The sequence below is a fragment of the Oryctolagus cuniculus genome, chromosome 10, assembly GCF_051225735.1.
Source record: "Oryctolagus cuniculus isolate XC-2025 breed Fujian yellow rabbit chromosome 10, ASM5122573v1, whole genome shotgun sequence".
NCBI lineage: Eukaryota > Metazoa > Chordata > Mammalia > Lagomorpha > Leporidae > Oryctolagus > Oryctolagus cuniculus.
This window is the reverse complement of record NC_142876.1, coordinates 92437517-92461054: the sequence shown is the minus strand read 5'-3', so window position 1 is coordinate 92461054 and position 23538 is coordinate 92437517. Positions and strand designations below refer to the sequence as shown.

At 39.5% G+C, this 23538-nt stretch overlaps 1 protein-coding gene across 9 annotated transcripts in view; it reads right to left on the bottom strand.

Moving 5' to 3' along the window:
• CFAP20DC (CFAP20 domain containing) overlaps nt 1-23538 on the bottom strand; it is a 277464-nt gene that overhangs the window by 162079 nt on the left and 91847 nt on the right. For all 9 annotated transcript variants that reach the window (XR_016214759.1, XR_011379498.2, XM_008260862.5 and 6 more), the window contains exon 5: nt 4878-4992. Coding sequence is in view for 7 of the 9 variants with exons in the window: in XM_008260862.5 (XP_008259084.4) it covers nt 4878-4992 (115 nt within the window). In the remaining 2 variants the exon portion in view is untranslated. The remainder of the gene's footprint in view (nt 1-4877; nt 4993-23538) is intronic.

Here is a 23538-nt window from a genome sequence, read left to right as displayed (position 1 = left end):
TTTTGTATATCCTGTGAATGTTCAATCTGCATTTGAAACAAATGTGTATTCTGTAGTTGTTAAATGAACTTTTCTACGAATGTCAGATAGGTCAGATTGATAGTGCCTTTCAAGTTCATATCCTTAGTGACTTTCTGTCAATTTTTGAGGGAGTGGTCTTGAAACTTCCAACCATACTTACATATCTACCTTTCACTCTTCAGTTCTGTTAGTTTTTGCTTTGTGCATTTTGAAGTTTTCTTATTATATTTGTAGACATCTAGGATTGTTATACCTTCTTCATGATTCAGCCCCCTTATTACTGTGAAATAGCTCCCTTTACATAATACTCCATGTCCTGAAGTCTATTTTCTTGGCATTCTATCTTTACTTTTGATTAATATTTCCATGCCATGTATTTCTTCCATGCTTTTATTTGTAACCCATCTGTGTGTCTTTAGAATTAATGTGTACTTCTTATAAATAGTATATAAGTATGTCTTGCTTTTTATTTAATCTAATAATTTCTGTCTTCTAATTGGAAGGTTTAATTCACTTTCAGTTAATGAAGTGTTTTGATGTTTTCATTTAAGGCTACCTACCAATTTGCTTTGTCTTCAATTTGTCCCATATCTTTGGTCAGTTTTTGAGTCCTACAATCTTTTGGACTAGTGTGTATGTGTGTATGTGTGTGTGTGTGTGTATATATAAATATACTAATATGTATAATACATATATTTCTTTATAGCTTCTCATTAGGAGATACCTTTAAAATTTTTTAAAAAATTTATTTGAAAGAGAGGAGGGAGAGGAAGGAGAGAGAGAGAGTGAGAAAAAGAGAGAGAGAGCAAGAGAGAGACACAGAGAGAGAGAGAAATTTTCTATACGCTAGCTCACTCCTCAAATGCCTACAATAGCCAAGGCTGGGCCAAGCCAAAGTCAGGAGCTAGGAGCACTGAATTGAAATTTCTTCAGTTATTCTTTCATTATGCTCCTATTATCCTTTAAATCCTTGAATATATTTATAATAGTTGTTTTAAAGCTCTAGGCTTCTCATCTCATAATCTTTGTCATGTCTGGGTCTGTTTCTATTCACTGATTTTTTTCCTTCTCGTTTGCTTCCTGTTTTCCAACTTTGCATATCCAGATTTTATTTTTACTGTGTGCTGAACATTGTGACTACTATTGTATCAGTTCCCTTTTCATTACTGAAACAAATATTAGAGAATGAGCCAGTTATGAAATAAAGAGAAGTTTATTTTGGCTCATGGTTCTAGAGTTTCAAAGTGAAAACAGCTTGACCCTGGCTTTGGCTCTGGGGTGGGGGGTGGGGGTCTGTGGTAGATGCTGGGCCATAAACAAAGGAAGAATCATCTGCTGAGCGAGATACGCAGGGAAAGACAGATATTTACAAACAGGGATTTCAAAATCATATTCATATGAAATGAAAATAGTTAAAAGCCTCTCCCCAAAGAGTACCATAAATGTAATAGTGGATTCTAATCAGAATTATTATTTAATTCACAGGCATTCTCTAATTTTATCTTGTTTATATCTCTAAATGATCTCTTTTTATCAGAGTAATTCCACTTCCTCCATTCCCTTCTCATTCAATGACACTTAAGAAATGAAATATTGTTAAAATCCTCAAACTTTCAAATCATTGTCTCAGAAAAATTATCTTTGGGGATAGGGAGAAGTAGAGTCTAAAAAAGTTTCTCTAGTTTTAAAAACAGACCCCTAGTTTGTTAAAAAAAAAAGCTATAAAATATTCTATCAGTGTTTTGGTTCAAGAACATACAGCTTCTACAGAGTAGAAATGACAAATACTTGGTGTTTGAGTGGTTCAGGTTACTAAGATTTTGGCATGGTAATTTATCACATTATTCTGTTATATCTCTATGAATGATTTATTTCAAATGATATCTAATAATTGCGCTTTTTATGCAAATGGAATTAAATTTACTGTACATTTATATATACCTTGGTAGTAAGACACTGATGTTCATCTGAAACTATCACTAGCCAAATGAAGTAATATAAAAAAGAAGATGGATTTCAGTGAGTCTTGACTAAATGGTTACTTCCATTTTTAATCTGATAGTTATTAATTTGTAAAATTGTTCTTGCTATTGAACACACAAGTTAAAAATATAAATTGCTATAAATTAACTATTAAGAGCAATCTTCATAGTAAAGAATAACATGAAAAATAAGTTTTATTTGGATGCTTAAGTGTTTAAAGTTAATTAGAACTGAAAGTGGCTTACATACAAATATAAGAATATTACTTTTATTTGCTACCTCTGGCTACCAAAATGCTTTGGTAAAGAACCAGGGCAAAGTGGGTCATCTGACAATTGTCCTTTAACTCGTGTCTTGCGAGCAAACACAGGGAGTGCAAGGGGCAGATAACTGGAGACACAGAAAGGGTCTGAGTGCACCTGCACACCTTATGAATAGAGAGGATTCAACCTCACAGGAGAGACACAGTTCCCTTAGAAGTGTGCACTCACCACGCAGCTCCTGCTTACTGTGCAAGAAAGAAGGCTCATTGTTCACAAATTTTCAGTTTTGTTTTTCACATGATGTGAGAAATCAGGAATTTTATGTGAGATTTCCTGACTCATAAATGTTTGCAGAGATGCTTTTACAACGGTGCATTGAGGTTTTCCATCAAAGTACTTATCAGTTGCTCAAGCACAGAAAGACACAAAGACACAGACAGCACCATAGCAATAGCAGGGAGAACCCTGGAGATAGCATCTTGAATGGGTGATGTGCTCTCAGCCACTCTGCTGTTTCTGTAGAAATTTTACCTCCAACATGACTCAACTTTATTTAACTCTACAAGAGCTCACTGACAACACTGTGCTACTGGAAAAGGCAAAATAAGACAGTGCTGCCAAGCACCTGTTGGATGGGGAGGAAACAGGAGAACTGACAGCAAATCCTGGAACTGGATTTTAAACAGCGGAATATTTCCATTTGTGTAATAATGAAGCACTTAGAAAGGTTATATTATCCAGCCATCATATACTCATTACATTTCCTTCCACACTGGGATGCACACTGAAATTTTATTAAGCACTTACTTCTCTTGCTTTGTACATATAGGGGTGAACGATAAAAGCCAAATAAAGTATGCTTGCAGACAGGTAAACAGGCGATTAAAGGGCAGCATGCATTGGTGTTAAGAAAGTTAAGAAATTATAAATTGCAGTGATGAGCTTTTCTCCAAATATCTAACCCACAGAGAAGAAATCACAGAAGGCTTCCTAGAAGAAGCAGCACCTAAAGTGCAAATAGGAGCTATAATCTTTATCCGGGGCTTATTTAATGCCAGAAATTGTTATAAAATAATTTATATAAACCCCACAATCTTAAAGGTATGTTCACCTCCTGTATCTACATTTGATACATAAGGAGAATGAACACAGGAATTTGCAGAGAAGAATTTGGATTTTACGTTCTCAACCACTACATATTATTGACATGTTATATATTTAACAAAATATGGAATAAGTTTCAGAATCCAGATTCTATGTTCTAGTAAGTGTCAAAATCCACACAGTATGTGATACATTATATAGGAAAAGTTCTGTTTATGTTTATCTTAGCTCATCTAAGTTTCTGATTACTGCTTTTGCCCATTCCTCTGCTGCAAACATCCTGGTCATCATTAACCCTAATCTGAATTATTGGAAATGCTCCCTTTACTTTCATTGCCTCCCCCCTGAAATATCACTACCAGATTCATCTTCCCAATCTGCAGGGCTGACTGTGCTCCCTCCACAGTCTAAGAACTTCAATGGCTTCCTTTTCCCTATCATAGTGGTTCCCTAAGAGTGGAACATACATTGTTATGGGGCCAGAGTTGTGGCATAGTGGGTAAAGCTGCCTCTTGCGATGCCAGTGCTCCTGCTGCTCCACCTCCAATGCGGCTCCCAGCTAATGGCCTGGGAAAAGCAGTGGAAGATGTAGAAGATGGCCCAAGTGTTTGGGCCCCTGCCACCCACATGACAGAACCAGATGAAGCTCCTGGAGTTGGAGCTGGGCTGATCTGAAGTCAGGAGCCAGGAGCTTCTTCTGGGTCTCCCATGTGGGTGCAGGGGCTCAAGGTCTTGAAACATCTTCTGCTGATTTCCCAGGCACATTAGCAGGGAGCTGGACTGGAAGCAGAACAGTCAGGACTCCAACCAGCATCCTTATGGGATGGCAGCACCGCAGATGGCAGCTTTACCGGGATAAGACAAAGCACCGCCCTCTCTATATTTTTCTTTTCAAATTTAAACAAACAAAAAAAGTGAGTGATTTTAAGGGAAAGTATTAACTACCCATCAGAAAGGCTAGTATACAAACTCAGTAGTGAGGGTAGTAGTGAAATGACTGTATTCTGAGAAAGACTGAGCAGTCAAGTCAGACTCCTCACAGGTTACACAAAAAGAACACTATTTCCCACGTTGCATCAGGGGGTTGTACGGTAGGACTAATGCTCCATTAGGGCTGTTTCTAAATCTGGCAACAATGATTAATCCTTTTCTGTTCTCCAAAAGGCACCACACTTTCCAGCCTCCAAGCTTTTGAGCATGCTGTTCCTTCCACGTGGGATGCTTGGTTCCTCTCCTGTCCCTATTGACACCTGCCAGTTCCTTCTAAGTCAAGGCTCATTACTAGCTCCCTCCTGGTGCCTTTCTTCCCGAAGTCAGATGGATTCTTTTCTCTTCCACAGAACAAAGAGCACCCTCTCCACTGTGATTCCCCCATCAGGTGCGAGTTTTATTCATGTTTTATACCACCACAACATATAACAAAGTACCTCTTATTTATAGGAGGTCTAGAATTAAAATTTGTTAAATTGAATTTAATATTTTAGGCAAAATTCATGCAACACTTACAATTTTGCGCTTGATCATGAAGAGTGGGATTTTTGCATGAAGAGGAGTGGAGGACAGTTCCTTGTGGACTGTCGATAAATACAATCTTCTTTTGATGTTCCCTAAATCAGTAATTCTGAAGAAGGAGGAGAAAGAAGAGAAAGATTCACTTCAATGTAATAACCACTTCTTTGGATGATCATCAAAACAGCTGAATTTATCATATAGACCCTTTCCAATAGGGAGATCAAATAGAGAATTTCAGAATTGCCATTTTCTTTCAAGAAGTAATAAAATTTCTCCCTTAAATTCAAAGTGCTCACAAGCCTGAATGTATAAATCCACTTAATATGCTAATTTATTTCACAATCCTACACTAGATTTCCATAGTCCTCCAGCCTATGAAAAAATTCAATTTGTATGAAGTGAGAAACTGCTAGCCTTTAATAACTGCTTGTTCCAGCCCCTTAAGCCTGTGTTATCTTGGGACACACTGTCACCTACTAAATAGGAAAACATTATGGGTTTCTTTCCCTAAAAATGCACCTGTCATTTTATATAGGCTCTTCGTCTGCTTAGAGACAGACACAAAACACTGACTGTCGCTTTCACTTCCTAAGCACATATCTTCCAACTAGAATTATAACACACAAGTTTATTGCTCACTATTCAGGTCAACTCACAGTGATACCAAGGACAGTGAATCTGAACATCTTTAATAGATTTAGACCACAGCCATGATCACAAAGATTAGGTTTGCTTCAAATTGATAGAGGCTCATTTTTATGTTCTGCTTCCTTTGGGTCTCAGAGGTAACACAGCAGGCTTAAAATCACCAACCCTGTCTTAGGCTGCTATATTGTACAATTGATGTGTCCTTAAAAACTGCATTTTTACTTGAGAATCAATGTTTTTTCTCCCTTTTTAGCAACTTTGTCTAGATGCACTACGCTAATATTTTACAATTACCAGTCTCCTAAAAAGACAAAATTTCATTTGAGTAGACTATTGTCAATATTTATAGTACAATTGGCTTTTTTTACATCAACATAGCATTTTTATGTCTCTTCCATGACTCTTTCTGCTTTTTCATTTTTATAGATGTATTTATTTGAAAGGGAGGAAGAGAGAGAGAGAGAGATCTTAGATTCTCTGATTCACTCCTCCAAATGGCCACAGCAGGTGGGTGATTTGGGGCAGGCCAAAGCCAAGAACCAGGAACTCTGTCCTGTTATCCTACATGGGTGGCAGGGGTCTAAGAACTTATCTTGCACTGCCTTCCCAGGTGCATTAGTAGAAAGTGGAGGAGCTGGGACTTGAACTGTCACTTCGATATGGTATGCTGGCATCAAAAGTAGTAGCTTAACTCACTGGGTCACAATGCCAGACCCTCTTCCCCATTTTGATTATATTTTATATTTTATTAATTATATATCATTATTGCCTCCCTCTAAAATAGCTTACATATTTTGCTGTAGAAAAACTGTCAACAGACAACACTAAGTATAAATATGAGGGCTCTTCACAAAGTTCATGGAAAGTGTATATTATAAAAAATATAAACAGATTTTAAAGGTGGTTTTGTATAAAAACAGACTCATACTAATTTCTTGTAGTTTGAACTGGATCTAGTTTGAGGTGTTAAGAAGGAAAAAAAATAAGATTAGAAAGAGTTCCTATCAGAGCAATATGAATTCTGCTAAAATTGTAGAAAGAACAAACATAAAATGCATAGTTAATGGTGGGTGGAAGAATGGCAAAATCACTAATGCTTTACAAAACATTTTGGGGACAATGCCTTTAAAATCCCCCATCAGTTTACATATCTATAACTAGTTTTAAAAAAGGGACAAGATAATGTCGAAGATGAAGTCCAAAGTGGCAGACCATTCACATCAATTTGCTGGGAAATGATTAATCTTGCTTATCCCCTAATGGAAGAGGACTGACAATTAAAAGCAGAAGCAACAGGCAACACCACAAACATTTCAACTGGTTCAGTTAGAGATACTCTTTCATTCATTGGCACATCCAACAAATACTGAGTTAGGCATAAAGGATACAATGATGAAAAAGACAAATCTGCCCAGAGCTTTTCTATTTTAACGGTAAAGACAGGTTGAAAAAAAACCGTATAAAGAGACAAAATAAATGAGTTTTCCAAATGCAGTAAGGAAATGAATAAAAAATATATAAATATCAAGAAATGATCTACTTCAGAAAGCAGAGCCAGCAAGGCTAGGACCTATTAGGTAAGGGAGGAAAAAGAAGTAGAAGGGATAGGTAACAGACAAATCATGCACAGATATTATGACAGACTAAGGACTTAGTAAGTTTATAGTCCACAAAGGGAGGCTTTAATAAGAGGGTCTACATTCTACCCTACATGAAAAATGTGTATTATAAAAATAGCTATGGTCTCATTTCTTCATTTCAGAAATATTTGTCTTTGAAATGCAAATTTTAGTATATAATCTCAAGTATTTTGATAAATGTATATTCCTGGGTAATTATCATTCTGTTCAAAACACAGCATATGAAAGTTCCCTCCTGACTCCATCTAGGCAACGTTTACCCTATGGGTAATCACTGTTCATATTTTTATCATCATAAATAACTTGTCTGTTCTTGAATTTCTCAGAGTTCTATAGAAATATACTCTTTTGTGATTGGCTTCTTTCACTTAACATGACATTTCTGAAAGTTAACCATGTTGTAGCATGCAGCAATAGTTCTTTTGATTTTAATTGCTAAGTCTCATAGGGGTATAAAACAGTTTATTTATTCACTTTCCTGATGACAGACATTTGAACTGCTTCTAGTTTTGGTTTCTTAGGAATGTTCTGTAATGTTTTCTTGTGAACATGTATTTTCATTCTCTTAATAAATAAAACCATGAATGGAATTACTGAGTCACTGGGGAATATACTTACACAACTTTAAAGAAACAGTTCTCCAAAGTGGTGTTAGCAGATTTTAAATGTAAAGACAATTTTAGTATGTATAAAGTGGATGCCATTATGACTTTGTCTTTTCCTTATGATTACATGACATTGAGCATTTTTACTTATGTTTACTGGTATATCTTCTTTTGTGAGGCACCTGTTAAGATTTTCATTCAGTTTTTATTAGATTACTTTCTTATAATTGTATAAGTGCTTTATATATTTTGTATACATGTTGTTTCTCAGATATATGTATTGTTAATATTTTCTTCCCTGTTCTCTTAATGCTATCTTTTAAAAACATTTTATTTGGAAATAGTTTCCAACTGGAGACAAGTATGAAGAATAGTACAAAAAAAAAAAAAACCCTCATATGCCCTTTATAGAGTTTTTCTGATATGTGGATAGTTTTTCATTAGTAGAAGTTCTAATTTTCATGAAATCCAGTCTATTATTATTTATAGTAGTGCTTCTTGTACCTTAGAAAAAAGGCTTGCCAAGCCCCAAATTACAAAAACATTTTACTATGTTTCATTTTGACATTTAGTCTTGATCTATCCAAAATCAGTTTCCATATCATTAGTGAGGCAGGAGTGTTCTTTTTCTGTATGTTCATTCAGTTGTCTCAGCACCATTTAATAAAGATTCTCCCTTCCTCACTAAAAAATCTTGAAACTTTCTTGACAAACCAATTGATCATAAATACAAAAGATCTTCAGAAGGTTCATGGAAAATATGTATTCTTTTTTTAAAATTTTTAAAAATTTTGACAGGCAGAGAGAGAGACAGAGAGAGACAGAGAGAGAGAGAGAGAGAGAGAGGTCTTCCTTCTGTTGGTTCACCCCTCAAATGGCTGCTAGGGCTGGTGCGCTGCAGCCGGCAGGCTGCACCGATCCGAAGCCAGGGGCCAGGTGCTTCTTCCTCGTCTCCCATGGGGGTGCAGGGTCCAAGCACTTGAGCCATCCTCCACTGTCCTCCCGGGCCACAGCAGAGAGCTGGACTGGAAGAGGAGCAACCGGGACAGAATCTGGTGCTCCGACTGGGATGAGAACCTGGGGTGCCAGCGCCACAGGTGGAGGATTAGCCTAGTGAGCTGTGGCGCAGCCGGAAAATACATATTCTCTTTTTACTCCCATGAACTTTTAAAATTTGTGTGCAGAAATTTAATTAACTCTAAGAAAAAATGGACATAAATGATAAGTGTATTTTGGTGCAAAAATTTGGAAGTCCACTAGTAATTTTTTCATATTATATATTTTCCATGAACTTTTTGATGACTCGCTGTATATGTATGTGTAAGAATCTATTTCACTGATTCATTTGTTCATTCTTAAACCAATAACATGCAATCATGGTCTTGATTGCTACAAATTTACAGTAAGTCTTAAAACCAGTAAAAGAAGCTCTCTAACTTTGGTTTTGTTTAAGGTTTGCTCGTCCTTTGCTTTTCTATACACATTTTAGGATCCATTTCTCATTTTCTATTAAGAAAAAGTTGAGAGTTTAACTTGGATCATGTTGAACTTAAAGATCAATTTCAAAAGAACAATACTGAGTCTTACACATGATATACAACTCCATTTATTTATGCCTTGTCTAATTTCATTCATAAAGTTTTATAGTTTTCATTTTAGAACTTTTTTTTTATTGATTTCTGGCATTTCCATTCTGTTCCATTGGTCTATCCATCTGTTTTTGTACCAGAACTTTTATACATTTTTGTTATATTATTCCTGAGTATTTTAGGTTTCCATACAATTAAAAATAAACTTTATATTCCAGTGATCATTTGTTACTAGTCTACAGAAATACCATTGATTTTTTTATGTAGACAATGTTTTTAATGACCTTGCTTAATTCATAAAAGTTTTAGTACTTGTTTTGTAGATTCCTGGGGATGTTTTATACATGCTCTAATAATTTCCTCATTGAATAAACTCTGATTTCCTTTTAAATTCAATATACCTTTCATTTTCTTTCTCTTGCATTATAGCACTGGGCATATAGCATAGACTAAATAGAAGTGATGGAAGCTGAAATCTCTTATTTATTCCTGATCCCAAAGTGGTTATTAAGTCCCTTTTTATTTATTTATTTATTTATTTTTTGTACAGGCAGAGTTAGACAGTGAGAAAGAGACAGAGAGAAAGGTCTGCCTTTTTCCATTGGTTCACCCCTCAAGTGGCTGATATGGCTAGTGCATTGTGGCCGGCGCGCTGTGCAGATCCAAAGCCAGGGGCCAGGTGCTTCCTCCTGGTCTCCCATGTGGGTGCAGGGTCCAAGGACCTGGGCCATCCTCCACTGCCTTCCCGGGCCACAGCAGAGAGCTGGACTGGAAGAGGAGCAACTGGGACAGAATCCTGCGACCCGACCAGGACTAAAATCCGGGGTGCCGATGATTAGCTTAGTGAGCCGTGGCACCGGCCTACTAAGTCCCTTTTAAGTAATATGTTTGATGTAGGTTTCTCTAATCAGATTGATGATGTTGTCTTCTATGCCTAGATTTTTGTAAAAAAAAAAAAAATCTTCATTTATGGGGAGGGAGATGGCATGTGGCCGGCATCTCATACGGGAGCCGGCTCAGTTCCCAATTGCTGTACTTCTGATCCAGCTCCCTGTTAATGCACCTGAGAAACCAGTGGAGGATAGCCCAAGTACTTGGGGCCCTGCAACCATGTAGGATATCCAGAGGAAGCTCCTGGCTCCTGGCTTTAGCCTGACCCAGCTCTGGCCATGAGAACCACATGGGGAGTGAACCAGCAGTCGGAAGATCACTCTCTCTCTCCCCTTTTTTCTGCAACTCTGACTTATAAATAAATGAATAAATATTTAAAAGAAAAGAGTTTATGGTGTGGTAAGGACCACAGCCCAACACTTTCAATTCAATACTTGTTTACCTGATGAAAACTATCTCCCCTTTCAATTCTGCCTCTTTCTGACATCTTGACATTCTCTTTCTGCTCTGTTCTGGATTCTTTCTAGATCCAGTCTTTGAATATGTCACAATTTTGTGCCTTCCAACCATACACAGGTAAAGCCTCCTGAAGGAAAGATCTCTGAGCTAGTAAGTCTGGAGTGTAATCTGTTGGAAATGTGGTAATTCTTCTTAGAAGAAACATCCATCAAATACCAGAAGGCTGTGTACTTGGCAAATAATTAGAATAGCTAGGTTAAGACTTCAATTCCTATTTTATATACTTCACAGAAAAAGGTATTATTGTAATTATCTTTTAATTATGAAATATTTTATATATACAACGCTGTTCTAAGACTTCTACATACATTATCTCATTTAATTCTTAGATAAACCCTTTTTCTACTATTATTATTGTCATTTCTATTTTGCAAATGAGGAAACTAAAGCTCAGTAAGATTAGCCAACTTCCCCAAAGTCACACACCTAGCAGAGTCCAGATTTAAACTGATATCTAATGAATATCAGTACTCACATCCTGAATCACATGCTGACTTCGTTTTCTATAGTAGGTGGTACACATAAACACATAAGACAGTACAATGATTTTTGCTCCTGGGAATAAACTATTTAGTATCTGATGTCTAGGACTCCTACTGTACATTGTGTTTGGATGAACATAGCCCATGTTTGCTTTTTGTGTCTATTCTATCCACTTACAATTTCTTTTTATTGAGATATATTTTATTTTTATTAGTCAGAGACTAATCTTATTTTCCTCATATCCAAGTTTTTGTGGGGCCACCTCACACCTCACTACAGAGGTTGTTAGGGTGGACTCCAGAGAATCACTGGCTGCTTTACCAATCCAATTAGCTCTCAAAACCACTTTCCCTGTGGTTTCTTTTTTATTTTACTTTTTTTATTTAATAAATGTGAATTTACGAAGTGCAACTTTTGTATTGTTGTGGCTTTCCCACCCCAACCTCCCTCCCTCCCGCGGCAATCCCCTCTCCCACTCCCTCTCTCACCCTGCCCTTCATCGAGTTTCATTTTCAATTACCTTCATATACTGAAGATCAACTTAGTATATACTAAGCAAGGATTTCAACAGGCTGCACTCACACAACCGCACAAGGTATAGGGTATTGTTTGACTGGTAGTGTTGTTTTTAAGTTTCATAGTAAAACACATTAAGGAGAGAGCCTACGTGGGGAGCATGTACCCAGTGACTCTCGTTGTTGATTTAACAATTGGCACTCTTATTTATGACGTCAGCAATCACCTGAGGCTCTTGCCATGAGCTGTCTAGGCTATGGAAGCCGCTTGAGTTCACCAACTCTGAACTTGTTTAGTCAAGGCCATATCACAGTGGAGGTTCCTTCCTCCCTTCAGAGAAAGGCACCTCTCTCCTTGATGGCCTGTTCCTTCTGCTGGGGTCTTGTTCACCAGGATCTTTCATTTAGGTTGTTTTTGCCACCACGTCATGGCTTTCCATGCCTGTGAGACTCTCATGGGTCTTTTGGTCAGATCCGAATGCCCCAAGGGTTGATTCTGATTTTATGGATTTGTGCCTTCTCTCTCCTTTTTTTGGTTAGTTGGCCCAATGGTGTGTTGATTTTGTTTATTTTTTCAAAGAACCAGCTCCTGGTTTTGTTGATCGTTTGTATTTTTTTTGTTTGTTTCAATTCTGTTTATTTCTTCTCTAATCTTTAGTATTTCTTTCTTCCTGCTGGATTTGGGCTTGATTTGCTGCTGTTTTTCTAAATCCTTGTGGTGCATGGAGAGTTCATTTGTTTGGTTCCTTTCCAGCTTCTTGATGTAGGCACCAATTGCTATAAACTTTCCTCTTAGCACTCCTTTTGCTGTGTCCCACAGGTTTTGATAGGTTGTGTTATCATTTTCATTTGTTTCTAGAAATCTTCTGATTTCTCTTTTGATTTCTTCGATGACCCATTGTTCATTCAGGATCATGTTGTCTATTCTCCATATGTTTGCATATGGTGTGGAGATTCTTGGGTTGTTGATTTCGAGTTTCACTGCACTATGGTCTGAGAAGCTGCATGGTATAGTTTCAATTTTTTTGAATTTGTTTATGGCCTAGCATATGGTCAATCCTAGAGAACGTTCCATGTACTGGGGAGAAATAGGTGAACTCTGTGGCTGTGGCGTAGAAGGTTCTGAAGATATATACTAGGTCTATTTGGTCTATAGCGTCAATTAGCTCTGTTGTTTCCTTATTGAATTTCTGTCTGGTTGATCTGTCCATTGGTGAGAGTGGGGTGTTGTCCCCTGTTGCTAATGTATTTGAATCTATATCTCCCTTTAAATCCTTTAGTAATTCTTTCCAGTAGCCAGGTGCCCTGTAATTAGGTGTGTATACATTTATAATAGTAATGTCTTCATGTTGAACAGATCCTTTAATCATTATATAGTACCCTTCTCTGTCTCTTTTAATCGTTTTTATGTTAAAGTCTATTTTGTCTGATATTAGGATGGCCACACCAGCTCTTTTTCGATTTCTGTTAGCTTGGAGTATCTTTTTCCATCCTTTCACTTTCAGTCTGCATGCATCTTTGCTGATAAGGTGTGTCTCCTGAAGGCAGCAAATAGATGGATTCTCTTTCTTGATCCAATCAGCTAGTCTGTGTCTCTTGGTAGTAGAATTAAGACCACTCACATTCAGTGTGATTACTGTTAAGTACTGTCTTTTCCCATTCATGTTTCCTGAAACGAGCTGTTTATGTATTTTGAAATTTGTTTGTAGCTTACTCTACATTTGCTTTTTTTTTTGTAGTGAAGTTCTTGTTTTTGTATTTCTGTGTGCAGCACGTCTTTGAGCAAGTGTTGTAGGGTTGGACGCGTGGATACAAATTCTTTCAGTTTCTGTTTGTCTTGGAAGATGTTTATTTCCCCTTCATTCATAAATGATAGCTTTGCAGGGTATAGTATTCTAGGTTGGCATTGTTTGTCTTTTAAAACTTGAAATATATCATGCCATTGTCTCCTTGCCTGTAGTGTTGCGTTGAGAAGTCTGGGGTGAGTCTGATTAACTTACCCCTGAATGTGATTTGTTGTTTCTCTCTGGCACATTTTAGGATTTGTTCTTTGTGTGTCACTGAGCTGAGCGTTGCCACAAGGTGTTGCGGTGAATTTCTCTTCTGGTCTAACCTGTTGGGGCTTCTGGCTATTTTTTGAATTTTCTTGTTATTATCCATTTGCCTTTGTTTGAAGTTTTCTGATATTATTTAATTGAAAACACCTTCCAATCCATTCTCTCTTTCTACCCCCTCAGGGACTCCTGTTATCCAAACATTACACTGCTTGATTGAATCTTGTAGGTCTCTGACCGTATTTTTAAATTTCTCCTTCCTGCATTTGAACTGACTGTATTATTTGTGGAAGTTTGTCTTTGAATTCTGATATTCGCTCTTCTATTTCATCTGTTCAATTTCCGAGGGATTCCATGGTGTTTTTTATATGGTCAACTGAGTTTTTCATTTCCAGTATTTCCTTCTGGCTTCTCTTTAGGATCTCTAATCCTTGGGCTTGTTTTTCGTTCAGCTCTTGAAACTGTTTCTTATTATTTCTAAATAATCTGATTATTAATTTTCTGAATTCTTTTTCTGGCATGGTTTCAAATTCTTCTTCTTCTTCAGCCTCTGTTATGGTTGGTTTAGCCTGCTCCATTGGCATGTTTGTATGTTCTTCTATATTCTTATTATGGGTTTTTCCTTTGTTTTTCGGCATTCTGTCTGCCTTGTTTTTCAGGTTGATTTCCCTCTGCTATAGGCTGCTGTTGGTCTGTACCAATATCCGATGTAAGCAGGCTGCTCTACCTTCTAGAGTTTATTATTTATTTATTTATTTATTTGTAACTTGAGTGGACTGGTGTCAGGGCTTTGAGGTGCCAATCTCCGCTCCTTGGGGGCCGGTTTCCCTGTTCCTTTGTTCGCCCTTACGTGTCTGTGCCTGGGGTTCGTTGGTCAGCCGCTCTCCCTCACTGCGCCTCCTGTGCGAGGAGTACTGAGTAGCTCCAGACCACCTATGGACTCTGCCCCTGCTGCATCCTCCTTTGGAGCAGAGGCCAGCCTCCTTTACGCCTGAATGTAACCAAACTGGATGGCTGCTCTCTGCCCGCTGCAGCTCTGATTGTGGGGAGGGCAGAGGCTCCGAAGGATCCTAGCGTTTTTAATCCCTCAATTCGTCCCCATGGATCATGCTCTCTTCCCCCGGCTGGTATTCATTTTTTTTTTTTTTCTGGTAACTTGAGTAGGCTGGTGTCAGGGCTTTGAGGTGCCAAGCTCCACCTCTTGGGGCCAGTTTCCCTATCCTTTGTTAGGCCTGAGTCGTTGGTCAGCTGCCCTCCCTCGCTGTGCCCCCTGCGCAAGGAGTGTCGAGTTGCTCCACTCCAGCTTTGGACTCGGCCTCTGAAGGTTCGTCCTTCTTCGTAGTGCGGAAGCAGAGGCAGAGGCAGTTCACCTTTAAGCCCGAATGTAAACAAACAAGATGGCTGCTTTCCGCCCGCTGCAACTCTGATTTGGGGGAGGGCGGAGGCACCAAGGGATCCTGGCGTGTTCTGTCCCTCAATTCATCCCCCTGGATCGTGCACTCCTTCCCTAGGCACTACTCACTCTGTTCTTTTTTCGATTTCCTCCCCCACTCAGTCGTGCGTATCTCACTGCCCGTCTCAGGGTGGGTTGGGGGAGGGGCGGCTGCTGCTGCAGTAGTGCAGGGTGCCCTGTCTCACCTCTGCTTCCAGTGCTGGTGCCCTGCGCTTCAGGTGTTCGCGTCCTCCTCACAGGTCCACCCTGTCTCCCCAGTTTCGGAAGAGTTTCCTCTGCAGTATATTCTCTCTGCCCTTTCCCTGAAATTACAAATTCTCACCCCTCCTTGAACCTTCCCTTCCCGGACCATCGGTGTGCTCCCTCCCTACTCCACCACCTTGCCCCCATACCTCCTGTAGTTTGATATCTGGTCCTTTCTTTGGTTTTTCTATAGTCACAATGCTCATGCAGACATTTGATGCTTGAAATACCTTCCCTTTACTGATCTCCCTACTATCAATCTTCTATCTCTTAGTCTACTTTTCCTGTGGACCAGCCACAGAGAATGAATATCACCTTTGGCATCCTATATTCATGGAATAAAGTCCAAGAGTTTTGTTACTTCAGGACCTTCAAATTCTGAACCCTATCTCCTACTCCGGTATCACTTTTCACTACATTCCTCTACACATCATCTGCTCACATCAGAACTTATCAAACAAACACTACAGGACAGATTCCAGAGAGTTAGCACAATAGGGTCCAGGAAAGAACATCAGAACTGGTGTGACAGAAGCAAGTGTAGAATAAAGTCATGATTGATTGGTGGGAATCTGAACAGAAGATCTCAGGAAGACCTCAGAAGGCTATAATTAAAAACAGAACAGGATGGAAAATCAAAGAACAACATCTAAATCCCTACCACATGCCAGAACCTGCACACCATTTCACCAAATTTCACCAACATTATCTCATTTATTCTTTTTTTAAAAGATTTATGTATTTATTTGAAAGTAGAGTTATACACACACACACATACACACACACACATACACACACACTCACACACAGAGAGACAGAGAGACAGAGAGACAGAGAGAGAGAGGTCGTCCATCTGCTGATTCACTCCTCAATTGGCCACAACAGCCAGAGCTGTGCCGATCTGAAGCCAGGAGCCAGGAGCTTTCTCTGGGTCTTCCCACATGGGTGCAGGGGCCCAAGCACCTGAGCCATCTTACACTGCTCTCCCAGACCACAGCAGAGAGCTGGATCGGAAGTGGAGCAGCCAAGACTTGAACTGGCGCCTATATGGGATGTTGGCACTGCAGGTGGCGTCTTTACCCACTACACCATAGCGCCGGCCCCCTCATTTATTCTTAATTAATTAATTTTTATTTATTTATTTTTTGACAGGCAGAGTTAGACAGTGAGAGAGAGAGGTGGAGAGAAAGCTCTTCCTTTTTCCGTTGGTTCACCCCCCAAGTGGCCGCTATGGCCAGTGTGTTGTGGCCGGCGCGTTGCGCCAATCCGAAGCCAGGAGGCAGATGCTTCCTCCTGGTCTCCCATGCGGGTGCAGGGCCCAAGCACTTGGACCATCCTCCACTGCACTCCTGGGCCACAACAGAGAGCTGGACTGGAAGAGGGGCAAACGGGACAGAACCAGCGCCCCAACCGGGACTAGAACCCGGGGTGCCGGCGCCACAGGCGGAGGATTAGCCTAGTGAGCCACAGCGCCGGCCCCCTCATTTATTCTTTATAGCAACCACTTGAAATAGATATCAGTATTGACATCACACAAATGTCTTGAGAGGCCTGGACATATTAAGACACTTGTTCATGGTCTATAGCTGCTAAGGTGGCAGAGCCAGGAAATCTATTAAAACCTACAAAGATAAGGAAGAAAAGAACAATGGTAAATTATTTACAGGTCAGTCTGACAATTACAGTAGATGGTAACTGCCTGGCTCAGTGATTCTTAAAGGCTGCATGCTTACTCAGAAGTAAAGAGAGTACCAGACTGGTAGTCATTCACTTTACTAAAAGGCATTCCAGAAAAGAAAGATGCCAGCCAAAATTTCCTTGTAAACATGACTGACCTCCTGGAGAACACACAAAAGGTATTTATTATAGAGTAAGTTCTTGGTGGAATGCTTTCTGCAGGATGTACCTGATCTGTCTAGGACTGCTGATGGTTAACAAACCTGGAATCCATAGGTTTATGAGGGCATGGCTCCCTGAGGAATACCACATAGGCTATAAAGGTACAAAATGGCTGAAACAGCTCTTTGGATAAGTGATATTCTATCAGGTATTGCTTGGAGAACTCATCTGTTAAATCTGAACTTAAGTACATTTTAGAAAGGACTGGAGAACTGCAAGGGCACTCTTGGATCTCCTTCTGCTTCATTACTTGTATTCCTGAAATTAATTAAACTCAATATTCGCTAAGGTCTCTGATTCTTGAGTCTGTTTGCAGTCCAATCCTTCGAGCTATCTCATATACCTGGTTGTGTTGTGTAGTCTCTTTAGGAAGTGCATCCCCAAAAAGTAGTCTAAGGTAAGGTTGGAGGTACCAGTAGTTTGGAAGGTACTCCCATGAAACAAGAGTGAAGACACATGGATGTAAATAAATGGAAAAACCAACACAAGGGTGAACTCTCAGTAACAGTGCTCTAGGCCACAGGGACTATGTGCCAACAGGACCTCTGCAGCCACGTGCAGAACACCTCACGGAACTCACACCTGAAGATTGGGAGGTGGGAGCATATACTCACTGACTCCCAACCATCAACAGTCCCCTGCAGGGACCTTAACCCCCTATTATTTCCAGGCTGTTCTTATCTATGGGCTCTTGCAGCATAAAAAAGTCCTTTGGGTGGATCTGAGCAAGATTTTACCAAAAGGCCCACCACAGGGCTGGCACTGTGGTGCAGTGGGTTAACACCCTGGCCTGAGGTGCTGGCATCCCATATGGGTGCCGGTTTGAGGCCCAGCTGCTCCACTTCCGATCCAGCTCTCTGTTGTGGCCTGGGAGGGCAGTGGAGGATGGCCTAGGTCCTTGGGACCCTGCACCTGCGTGGGAGATCTGGCGGAAGCTCCTGGCTTTGGATTGGTGCAGCTCTGGCCACTGCGGCCAGTTGGGGAGTGAACCATCTGATGAAGGTCCTCTCTCTCTCTGCCTCTCCTCTCTCTGTGTAACTCTGACTTTCAAATAAATAAATAAATCTTAAAAAAAAAAAAAAAAAAAGGTCCACCGTATCTGCAGCTGTTGACAGCACAGGTGGACCAGAGGTCTTGACATGAATACTAGACTGGGCTACCACAACGATACCAGCATGCTTGCTGCTTCTTGCACAACTCCATTCTTTTTATTTTCATGCTTTTGTTGCTTACACATTTCCCTCAGAAAGTTCCTTCTCTCCTTTTTATGCCAAGTGAAATTACATCCATCCATCACAGTTTGAGTTGAAATGGCAACTCCTTGAAAACACCTTGTATCCCCAGATTAGAAATAATCACATGTTTCTTCCACTTACCACAGGTTGTATTTTGACCTCTGTTGCTTAACTTTTTCCACTTCCTCCTTTGTGCGCTAGTGCACTGACTGAACTCCATGCTATGGGCCATAAGCTGATACAAAACTTTCCCTTTGTTTTCTTTGATAAATAACATGCAGTCTTGTATATTTTGGTTTTACCACATGGTAGAACATTCTACTTGAGTTGAAAAGGGTTACTGGGGTAGACATTGTGGTGTAGAGGTTAAGGTCACTGTCTCAGATGCAGGCATCTCATATGAGTGCAAGTTTGAGTCTTGGCTGTTCCACCTTCAATCCAGCTCCCTGTTAATGGCCTGAAAAAAGCAGTGGAAGATGGCCCAAGTGTTTGGATCCCTGCCACCCACATGGGAGACTTGAATGAAGCACCTGGCTCCTGGCTTCAGCTTGGCCTAGTCCTAGCTGTTGGGGTCATCTGGGAATGAACCAGCGGATGGAAGATCTCTTTCTCTCTCTGTCTTAACCTCTCTCTCTGTAACTCTTACTTTCAAAAAAAAAAAAAAAAAAAAAACAAACAAGAAACAAAAAAACAAGTCTTGGCTTGACATGCAAAAATATTTTCTTGAAAAAAAGTTTATTATCATTTGGTATTCCAAAACTCACTCTAGAGTTTAGAGATGTGTCTCACTCTATCTTCCACAAAGAAATGCGAATGTCCTGAAATCCTTTGTAATTTGCAAAGTTCCTAGTGCACACATGTATATGCAGAAGTCTCGAGGCGGGGTGGGGGGGAGGGGAATGTCTGCAACCGGAGTGAAGAAAAATTTATTACAAGTCCATCCTCAGTGTGGTTTGTATATTTCAAACAGCGCTATTCTTAGTTTCCAGGGATAAACTGTTATTATTTCGGACCAACCATTATCCACAGGAACAGAACATGCCACAATGTCTAAGAGTAATGATTTTTTAAAAGCATATTTATTTTACTTATTTGAAAGGCAGAGAGAGATGCAGACAGCAAGTGCTTCCATCAGCTAATTCACAGCCCAAATGCCCACAACAGCCAGTTCTGGGCCAGGAGCCAGTAACACCATTTGGGACTCCTGTGATGGTGGCTGGGACCCAAGAAACTGAACCATCACCTGTGGCCTAGGGTGCACGTTAGCAGGAAGCTGGATTGCAAGTAGAGACAGGACTTTATCCCAGGCACTCCAATATGGGATATGGGAATCCTACAGGATGGTTTAACCTGTAACGTCTCAATGCCCATCCCAAGAGCAATAAGTTTGAAGTTAGATGTGAATTTCCTAGGTGTGAATCCTAGTTTCACCATTTACAACCTGTGTGATACTGGGTAAATTACTGAACCTCTGGTTCCTCTGTTTCTGTATTTATAAAATATAGAAAATAATAGTACCCATAAGATTGTTATGAGGACTGCATTAATGACTATATGAAAACTGTGTAGATCAGGACCTAACACAAAGAAATCTACCTAAGTCTTGACCATTATCAAATTAGGTGGCTGTGGATTGTTTAGGGAACTCTGTGGAGTTTTAAGCTTTTAATTTTCAAGAATGTGAGTGGTGCATATGTGTCCCACAATCCTCTATCAGAGTCTCAACCTCCTCATTGGAAGGCGGGTTTGATATCTTTCATCTTGGGCCAGTGAGTCTTGGTGAAAAAAAGTATGAGGTGTGGGTGTCATCATAGACTCTTACTCATAACCTCCTCTTCTATCAGCCTTAAGCTACTTGAGGCCTGAGACTGAATCTTGGCTCTCAGAGTACTTCCACAGTGCTAGGTTTAGAGGCTTGTCATTAGGAGATATTTGCTAAGCTGCCTCTTTGGTCATCATACCAGACCTATGTATTTGCTCACCTATTTACTGAGCTCTGACTTGGTGCCAAGCATGGTAACAGATACCAGGGATACTGCAGTGAATAAAATAAAGTCCCCACAACTCATGAAGCATATTTTTCAGGAGGATTACAGTGGTATTTCAAAAAGTTCATGAGAAATAGATTTAAAATTAAAGTAGATTTTGGTGCAAAAATTTTTTAAATCCATGTGTAGGAAAGGTCTTCCAAATGCTCATAGAAAATGAGTAGTATAAAAAAAAACTATGCATTGATCTTAGACATTTGTGTACCAACATAAAAGGTACCTTTAAAATCTACTTTTCCATGAACTTTTTTGAGGTTCCTTCATATAGTAAGTAATAAACAAGTACATATATGGTATGTCAGCTCCCAAATAGGCATATGAAGGAAAACAAAGCACAGCCAGAATCATAGAGGGTAGAAAGTATTATTTCAGAAAAGTTGCTAGAGAAGGCCTCTCACAGCAGACACCATGTAGTCCAGGCGTTAAATGAAGCGAAGGCAGGAATCCTACACGCTTGCAGAGAAAGCACTCTAGACGTAAAGTGATAGCTTCAAAAGACAGTGCGAAAACTCAAAGATCTGTTCCTCTACAATACTGGATCTTCCAATTTAATCCAACACATTTACTATGAGATGGGGTCCCCTGAGCTGAAAGCTCAACAGGAACCACACAATAGACGCACACGAGTGTTCTCCTCATGCAGGTCATGTGTTGGCTTGCACAAGACAGTTCTCTGTTAAACTGAGCCATTATGGCTCTGATGTCTGGAAGCAGTTCTAAATGATTATGTGCTCAGCTCAGGACAGAGGTATTAGGCCTAAGTCTTCCATATGCTGGTAAGGGCTTATTCTACTGTCTTTGCAAAAATAAATATGCAAACCTTCCCTACCTCATAATCAAGAATAGTTGGTTTTAGGGGGAAAACAAAATCATGTGCTAAGCTTAAATGGTTTTTAAGCAAGTTGAATTGCTACTTTAAAAAATTAAAATTAGTCATTCATGAGAGAGAGAATATAAATGCATATGTGTGCCTACTTAAAAGCTTCATTACGCATATGTGCTTTTTTGGGGACAATTTAGCTGCTGTAAGGAAGGGTGCTTGTAAAACAGCTCTTCACTTGTAATACAGGCTTGATTTTTCACCATTTAAAACCTTCTGTGACCTTACAAAAAAAGCAAAAGACAAGCAACACTGGCATTATTGTATTTAAAGATGCATTTTTTCAAAACCCACATATAAGTTAATACATTGTTATATCCGTAAGTGAGCATTCATAGCTAAGGGTCAGCAATATGATAGAAAAAGTAATGAGACCATGTTGAGAAAAAATAGGGTAGTCAACAGGAAAATCAGCCTCATTTATAATAATATTCTAGTGATCAGCAGGTGTATAACTCTTCCAGCTATGGTCATTAACAACATTCATTTCAAACTTAACATCTAAATTTGCAAACCACTTGAAAGTAAAATTACTTTTCAATTCAATTTCCAATCCAATTTTATATCTTCATCTTTGATTGACAATTTTTCCCCCCAGAATGGCAACCTCAGTGAGAATTTGAGTAAATGGTAGCAACCATCCAGGGGTGCAAATTTATCTGTTCAGATTACCTATTCACTTTTCTTCTGCAGGTATAATAATTTACAACAATTTGTGAATGTTCACTTCAGGTTAGAAGCAACTTGCAAAACTGATGTCAGACTTCTCATGATTCATGTCATTTATTAGATTCACTTCTTACTAAGTCCAAAATTTGTTATTTTTCCTTATCTGAACTAAATTACCAAATTAGAACGCATATTTTCAGTGATACTATCAAATAATTCTAGGTATAATCACAATGAAAGAGTGCAACTGGGAAATGACATCTTCAAATGCATGCAATGATATTTGGGTATACAGGTAACATAGCCATGGGGTGAAGCTCAGAGGCCAACAAAAGGCGGTTCCATGGCTGTCCCTACACATTCATCTCAGTGCTCTGCAATCAATTAGCACAGAGAACTTTATTCTAGTAGATTTCCCTGAGTCTTCCCTGCTGAAGTTTAAATTCATTGAGGATTTTTTTTTGTGGCTGTTCTTAATGGAGAAGAGTAGCAATTCTGTACCTAGGATGCTTTCACTTGTTTGTTAAAACACAATGCAGGAGCCAGCACTGTGGTGAAGCAGGTAAAGCCGCCGCCTGCAGTGCCAGCATTCCATATGGGTGCCGGTTCGAGTTCCGTCTGCTCCACTTCCAATCCAGCTCTCTGCTATGGCCTGGGAAAGCAGCAGAAGATAGCCCAAGTCCTTGGGCCCCTGCACCCGCGTGGGAGACCTAGAAGAAGCTCCTGGCTCCTGGCTTTGGATTGGTGCAGCTCTGGCCATTGTGCTCATCTGGAAAGTGAACCACTGAATGGAAGACCTCTCTCTCTCTCTCTGCCTCTGCTCCTACCTCTCTGTAACTCTGCCTTTCAAATAAATAAATAAACAAACAAATATTTAAATAAAAACACAATGCAGCCCTTCATTCTATATAAATGCTTATTTTACACATACGATTTTAAATTAATATCTAGTACTCTTGGAAATCTTTCCTGAATACCATTTGATCTCCTTATAAAAAACAGTCTGAGGTATTATTTACATGGCAAAAAATTCACCATTTTTACTGCACAATTACCAACTTTTCAGCATTTGACAGAAATTAGGTAACTGTCACCAAAATCTGATCATAGGGCATTCTTATGATCCCCAAAAGATCTCTTACACCTTTCTGCAGACAAATCCCCCTCAACCTCCCTTCTTCCCTGCCCCAAGCAACCATTACTCTGGTTTTGTTCTCTAAATTTTTTTTATATTTCATATAAGTGAAATAAAAAATATAAAATATTATGATTTGGCACAAATCT